General features: G+C 35.1%; 1 protein-coding gene across 1 annotated transcript; it reads right to left on the bottom strand.

The window, feature by feature from the left end:
- Positions 1 to 251: 251 nt before the first annotated feature.
- On the bottom strand, positions 252 to 1,196 carry LOC100017911 (olfactory receptor 52E4-like). The gene has a single exon (XM_001365033.2). The coding sequence runs from the start codon at positions 1,194 to 1,196 to the stop codon at positions 252 to 254; it is 945 nt and encodes a 314-aa protein (XP_001365070.1).
- Positions 1,197 to 7,864: the final 6,668 nt, after the last annotated feature.

Genomic DNA, 7,864 nt, shown 5'->3' with positions numbered 1-7,864 from the left:
TTTTGGTCTTTCTTTGAATCCTCAAAGCTTGGAACAGTGGCTGGCACATAATAAGAAATTAGTAAATTCTAGCTGACTTGGAAAGATGCTTCTTGACATATTATCAGGATTATGAGGTAGATTTGAGCCTCAATTATGAGGTAGAATTGAGCCAAAATCTCAATGTGAGCCTCATTCCAAAAAATTTTCATGTGTTCCTAGTTCAGAAATTAATCTAATACCACCACATTGATTAATCTTTGTTTCCAAGTTCAGGGATTTTTATCTGTAAAGATTCGTATGAATCTTTCCCGAATCTGCTTGGTCTTGACTCCATAAATAATAGGGTTTACCATGGGTGGAACAAGGACATAGATATTGGCCACAAAAATATGGAGAGAAGGAGCAATATGATGTCCAAATCTGTGAGTGAGAAAGGAGAAGAAGGCAGGAGTATAAGAAATTAATATGACCCACACATGTGAGCCACAGGTACTTAATGTTTTAAGTCTAGCATCATTCGAGGGTAGGCGAAATACAGTACGAAGAATGAGGATATAGGAACATATAATTATTATGAAATCAAGTCCTGCTGTGATAAAGGCAACAAAGAGGCTGTAAGCTCTGTAGATCTTGGTTGGGGCACAGGCCAGCTTGATCAGTGCCATAAATTCACAGTAGGTATGGGGGATAATATTAGTCCTACAGTAGGGAAGCCATTTAAGCATGAAAGGGTGAGGGCCAAGTAACACAAGTCCACGAAGGACAATGACCAACCCTAACCTCTGGATTACTGCATAGGTTAGAATGGTTGAGTGTCTAAGTGGATTGCAGATGGCCACATAGCGATCAAAGGCCATGGCCAGGATGATTCCAGATTCAATGTTAGATAGAGCATGAATGAGAAAAACCTGGGTGAGGCATGCTTCAAAGTATATCTCCCTATCATTGAACCAAAAAAGGCTCAGAATCTTGGGCATAGTGGTGGTTGTAAGCATCAAATCTGCCACAGAGAGCATGGAAAGGAAGAGAAACATGGGTTCATGCAGATTGGGGTCACTTTTGATAATGAAAAGCAAGGTACAGTTCCCCAAAACAGCCAACACATACACCAAGCAGAAAGGGATAGATATCCAGATGTGGACATTCTCTAACCCTGGAATGCCAAGAAGGAAGAAGCAGGAAGGATGTACATTTGTCCCATTAAAAGCTGACATTATGTCTTGAATCTTTGTCATATTTTCCTCAAAAGAAAACACGAATTCATGAAAATCCCATAATCTAAAAATATCTTCATTGTGATGAGCTTTGGCTATGGTACTAGTTCAGTGTGGGAAGTATATAAGTAGTTCTGACCTTGAAATATAGTATGGAATATATGATACATGTAGTCAACACTGTCTTATACAGACCATTATCAAAAAATAAATATGATGGTAGTGCTTCAGTTAGGAGAAAAGCCTAGAGTTTAGATATGTATTAGAATTTGGTAAAAGGGAGGTTTTTATTTGGTTAAGGTATTTTTGAAGACTAAACTTAGGTTTTTGTTGGACATTATAGAATATAGAATTTCTAATTTGGAAGTAGCTTCATTAATCATCTGATTCAACCTAAGACTCCAAATCATTTCTTCTAAAGCATTCTTGACAACTGGTCATTGACATTTGGTTTTTAGTATTACTTCATTCCTTAGAATCAGTGCAAATCCAACCACTCACTTTCTGTTATCAGAATGTATAGAGAAGACAGTCACAATTCTCTGTCATAGGATTAAGTCTCTGTCTACCTAAACACATCAGTCTTTTCCATGAAAGAGTCTTCATTATTCTGTGTAAAAAGAGCGAAAATTCTTTGCATAAAAAAGAAATATTGCCTTTGGATTCCTGAAGATTGTCTTATTGTCCAGCATGTATTCCAAAGTTTCAAGACAAAAATAAGTGCTTCTACAACATTCTTTTCAGAAAACTGAAAAAAGAAATTATTTCCATTAGCCATCTTCTATAGTTTTAACTTTGAAACAAGCCTTCCTAACTCATTTTGAAATGCTTCCAAATCTCTTTGAGAAAAGTCAGGTCTATGAATATTTCTAACACACTCTATCTCAAAGAAGTAATTAAGAGAGACTTTTTGAGAAGTATAACCAACATAGAAGATAGATGATATTTCTATGAATAACACTAAACATGAAATCAGGATTTAAGCTTCAATTTCATCAATTATAAGTGGCATTCCCAATAGCCTCCAATTGTTAGCAAACATCCTCATATTTGCTCCCTTTCCTTAATCTCATCCTACCTATTTTCTCATTCACCACTGCTCATGTAATGATTAAAATTCTCTAGAGACTTCATATTAATTTATAATTATTTATTAGTAAAACTCAGAGAGGCAGAGAGACAGACAGACAGAGAGAACACCAGATTACTATAACTAAAAAAAACCTTCCAAAATGTGCCTTGCTTCCTCAGCTCTAGATCCTGGTCATAGTGGAAGTGGAGTATTGAATACTCCAGAGTAGTGAGAAAGAATCCCACATGCAACCAAAAACAAACAAAAACACAAACACTACTGCTCCATCTCCTTTCTTATAAGGTCATCCTGTCTATCTGGTTGGCTAGACTTAACTTCAGTCTGAGTCCCAAGTCCTGGCTTCCAGATGCATCACTCATCACAAGGGGATTTCCATCAGTCCCTTTTGGAAGTCAGAAATTCAGGTAGCCATGGGACACTTTAATAACATGATATCCTGGCTTAATTCACATGAATGGATGAGGAGTATTCAAGCAGAATAAGGGGGTACATTTTATATTAAATTCCCATTTACAAACATGCTCATGTTCCTCATATCCTTAAAACAAGCAAACCAAAAACCTCACTTGACCTATTGTCCCTGCTAGATATCCTACTACATCATTCTTCTCCATTAAACTCCTTGAGGAAGCTACCAATAATAGATGTTTGCACTTTTCTGACTTTCTCCCAAAACTTATGAAATCTGGCATCCAATATAATATTTTAGGTGGAACTTCTTTCTCCAAAGTTATCAACTATCTCTTAATTGCCAAATCTGGTCCATTTTCTCAGTTTTCATATTTTAGTTGCCTGCAGCATGAGACTCTTGATCATCTTCTTCTAAATATTCATGAGTTTTTAGGTTTCACCTGTTTCTCCTCTGTTATCTTTTTTATTATTCAGTCTCCTTTGATAGATCTTTTCCAATGTAATGCCCAAGTACTTATATAACTGGGAGAATTTTTTTCTTGTTCCTTCCTTCCTTCCTTTTCCTTATATTTCATTTCATCTGGGGATCTTATCAACTCTCAGGGCTTCAGTGATCAGCTTTTTGGAGATAATTCCCAAATTCAGCCATAGGTTTTTTTCCCCTTAACTCCAGTCTTCCATCACCAACTGACTTTTAGATATTTTAAACTGATATTTTGAAGGTATCTCAAATTCAATGTGTCAAGAACAGAATTCATTAACTTTTTCCCAAAGCTATTTCCTCATTATAATTTCCCCATTGTTTAAAGTACCATGATTCTCACAGTCAAATTCAATGTAAATCCTTATTCTCACTCAGTGTCCATTTCCAATATATCAACAACTCTTGTCATTTCTGTCATCACTACATTTCTCAAATATGCCCCACTTCTATCCACCCATGCAACAGCTACTTCATTTTGGCCCAAGCCCTCATTACCTCTCTCTGTTACTGTTGAAGTATTAGCTTTCTAACTGATGTTCCAGATTTGTTTCTCTCCATATCTCTCTGATGTTTCATCTATATAGCTAACAAAGAGTTTTGCCATAAATGTGTAATTCTGTCTGCCCATGTTGCTCTCTGAATGAATTCTATCACCCTCTATTGTCTCCAAAGTGAGATATAAAATATTCTATTTAAAAGTCTCCATAAGCTGGTCCCTTCTCATATATATGATTTTCTTACACTTTACTTACTTTTATGGGATATATAATCCAGTTAAATTAAACCACTTGTTCAAATATTATCCCTCAGACACCAAAATCCTTTGTCTTCATGCCACTTCACTACTTCTTCATGCCTGGAATGTTCTCTTAAGCCACCTCTTAGGCTCCTTAACATCTATTAAAACTGAAATAAAAGTATACCTGCTATAGAAGGCCTGAACCAGTCTTCTGAGTTGCTAATGAGTTCCCTTCTAAGATTATATTCCACCTAGTGTGAACTTTTGATGTTTACCTTGCTATTGATATATTGTCTTTCATTAGAATGTGAAATACCTGAGAGATGAGATTTCTGGTACCCCCCAATGTACAGCACAGAGTTTAGAACAAAATAAGTGTTCAGTGAATACTTGTTGACTGACTGACCATATCTCAAGCATCTCTGTTCTCCTTTAGGGGTTGTTTCAAAAAATGTATCACTCAAAAATCTTAGGGGAATCCTCATAAAGTTTTTATAAAATTAACATTTTATAGGTTAAGATACTCATTTGATAGATGGTTACATTGTTAAATTGACAAATATATTTGTAAAATCTTTTACATATGAGTCATCTCCCTATGTAGATTATGAGTAATAAGAGAATGACAATTAAGTCTATATCTTTTCCCATATTTATCACATTACTTCAGCCTGTTGTGGGTAACTACACTCACATATGACAGATTCCAAATTCATGTTTAAATAATAATAAATCTTTCTATAAAATGAGAGAGTCAGACTATTGGTTAATAAAAATTATTGAAGTCAGACTCTGAAAGTGGAGGTAGTTAGGTGGTAGAGTGGATTGAGAACCAGATCTACAGACGGGAAGTCCTGGGTTTAAATCTGACCTAAGACACTTCCTGGCTTAATTACCCTGGGCAAGTCACTCAACCCCATTTGCCTAATAATTTACACTCTTATACTCTTATGCCTTGAAATCAATAAACAATATAGATTCTTAAACAGAGGGTAAGGTTTTTATTGAGTTCATAAGAGTGATAAATTATGTGATATAAACTCTCAATTAAATTAGAGGTGCCTGAAATATGATCAGTCACTTGGGCCACACATATTTATTGAATACTAATCTCTGTGCTAAGCACTGGTGCTACAAAAACAAAAATGACTTCAAAAATCAAATTACTTCTCTCAAGGAGTTTACATTTTAATGGTAGAAAGAACATTAATTAATTAATTAGAAATTAATGAGGTATAACAATACATGCATGTGGTAAATGGAAATTAATCTCAGAAAGGAAGACACTAGACTTTTGGGAGAGTGTTCAATGTCTCCTGAAGAAGGTACTCTTTGAATCAGGTAAAGTGGGTCAGAATTGGCTAGGAAGAATTGGGTTAATGAGAACTAGCATCCTTATAGCTCTAAAGTAAGAAAGTCGGTGACTTTAAAAGTTGTGGAAAACAACTGATTCCAATGGAGTGATTACAGGACAATAGAATTTAAGGTTCAGTCCAGGTAATTTCTGCTTCGATAGAACAGAAACCTCCAAGAAAAGACATCCTTATTCTGACACCACTTCAGAATTGCTTAGCCCATTACTGTCAGTGATCCCATAGCCTCTTTCTCCCAGGTCGCACTTCTCATTTTCATTATGAAATTTTCTTTTCACAAAAACAAAAAGCAGAGGAAATAGGCACACTTACTTGTGACCATTTTAAAGTTTGTATTTACAGTGACAGGAAAATAACTTTTTAAACTTAAGAAATGTATTAATCCACCTACTTGCCTTATTCTTTTACCCCCATGGATTCTCATCCCTTCAGTCAGTCTGCACTACTGAGAATTTTCCAAAAAGTATAATGTCATCTCCCACCTCTGCACTTTTGTGTATCGACTATATCCTCATCTCTACCATTCCAATTTAATGTCTCTCTTCAGTGTGCATCTTAGAGCCTGATTTCATCCATAAAGCCTTCACTGATCCCCAAAGATGTATGCAGACTCCTTTCCTAAGTACTATAAATTCATATTTATATGTCATTTTGAAACCTCCAAAGTACTTTTTCACAACATCTGAAACAGATTATATAAATACTGTCTCCATTCTGCAGATAAGGAAACTAAAAATAAGAGATGCAGTGACTTGTCCAGTAAGTATCTGAGACAGGGTTTGAGCATAAGGTTCCTGATCAAAACCTCATTTCCCCTCTATTAGGCTGCCTCTTTTAGAAGAAATTGTTTACTCTCCTCAACCTTTGCCACTGATGTTGAATTATAATACTATCTCAAATATCCCATCTCCATTGTGGAATGCAAGTTCTTTGGGAGAAGGGATTTTTTCTTTTTGGTTTTATATCTCCATCATCTAATGTAATTCCCTAGTAGAAATAAGTAGTTAAAATATTTGATAATTCAATTCATTTAGATTTAATTGTAGGCTTCTAGGGATAAAATTAATTAATCAAAGTATATAAGCAATGTAAAGGACTTTGTATACCATGCAAACTATATGAATGGAATCTATTTTAATGTCATCATCGTTAAATGATTGTTGTTTTACAGTTACCATTTAGTCATACTTTTTCCTTGTCAGAAGGGAATTTCAAAAATTGTATTGAACAGCATTCTAAATGCCAGTAACTATGCTAAACATTTTATAAATGTCCCATTTGATCTTTACAATAGTTCTATGAGATAGGTTCTATCATCATCCTCATTTTACTTTTGAGGGAATTAAGTCAGAAATTAAGTGCCCTCAGTTACAGAGCCAGAAATTGTCATGCCAAAGTTGAACTCAGGTTTTTTTTTGGATGGCTAGCAAACACTATCAGTTATGCCACCTGACTGTTACTGATAACAAGTATAGGTTATACTAAATAATATATCTGGTGTCTCAATTTACATTATTTTATAGTGATATTAACATATAAAGGCAATCATCATTCCCACTAATTTTTTGAGGTTTAATATTCACAAAAACTTAAATATATCTTTATAAAACCAAGTCTCCAATTCTATCAGTATCCAGGTTATCATAATCTTGGCTTCCTCCTAAAAGGTAATCCTCCTTCCTTCCCCAATTAATACCATACTTAAATTTTAACTGAGTAGTGCATATAGAGAAAGCTATAAACTTTCTTGAATTTGAGGACTGTACTTCTGTTTAGACATTTTTATTCATGATTTGACTACTTAATATATATTAATTTTCCAGTCAGCTTAAGCCAAGATTATCATGCCTGGTTCCCTCTCCCATTCATCCCCACCTTTACCTCAGACATTACTATTGTCTAGATGCATTTTTTAGCCTTAATGCATCTCTGTGTTGCACATTTCTTCTTATACTTTTGGAATTTACTCATGTGAATATAGAAGAGACTTAAGAGAATTGTGTTTTCCTTCTTTCAGACTTCACTTCTGGGTGTCATAATCTCCTTCAGAATTTTATTAGTGCTGATTTCATAAAATTACAGTGATTAAACAACTACCAAATCTTGGTCTGGAGAATCACATTGATTTAGCCAAAAGATAAGCTAGGTTGGAAGGAGGCAAGATCAGGGAAAGATCTTGAGATCCTGGATTTTCCCTTCAACTCAGTATTCATTTTAAATAGGTAAATCAAAAAGTTTGGATAAGGGAGTGAGGGAAGGGACTGTGAGATTAAAAAAAATTCTGGTTGCGTCTACCCTCCCCTCCAACAACCCAAATACCTGAATTTTGTTTCCAGGGGCAGCCCTGTTGATGGCCAGAAATGTTTTGCTTTGCTTTTCCTCTCATTAGTCAGAACATATGATAAAAAGGATTCAACTTTCTAGCCTCTCATGCCTTCAAATGAAATGCTTGAGACTGGAATGAAGAAATCCAGTCTAACTGGGTAATGACAGTACTGTCTTTTATAATATACCTCAAAAGAGGTGCTAAGCTAAAAATTTATCTTCCTCCACCAAGAAGGCATTATT

The sequence above is a fragment of the Monodelphis domestica genome, chromosome 4, assembly GCF_027887165.1.
Source record: "Monodelphis domestica isolate mMonDom1 chromosome 4, mMonDom1.pri, whole genome shotgun sequence".
Taxonomy (NCBI): domain Eukaryota; kingdom Metazoa; phylum Chordata; class Mammalia; order Didelphimorphia; family Didelphidae; genus Monodelphis; species Monodelphis domestica.
The sequence above is the reverse complement of the archived record's forward strand: the minus strand, read 5'-3'. Positions and strand labels throughout refer to the sequence as shown.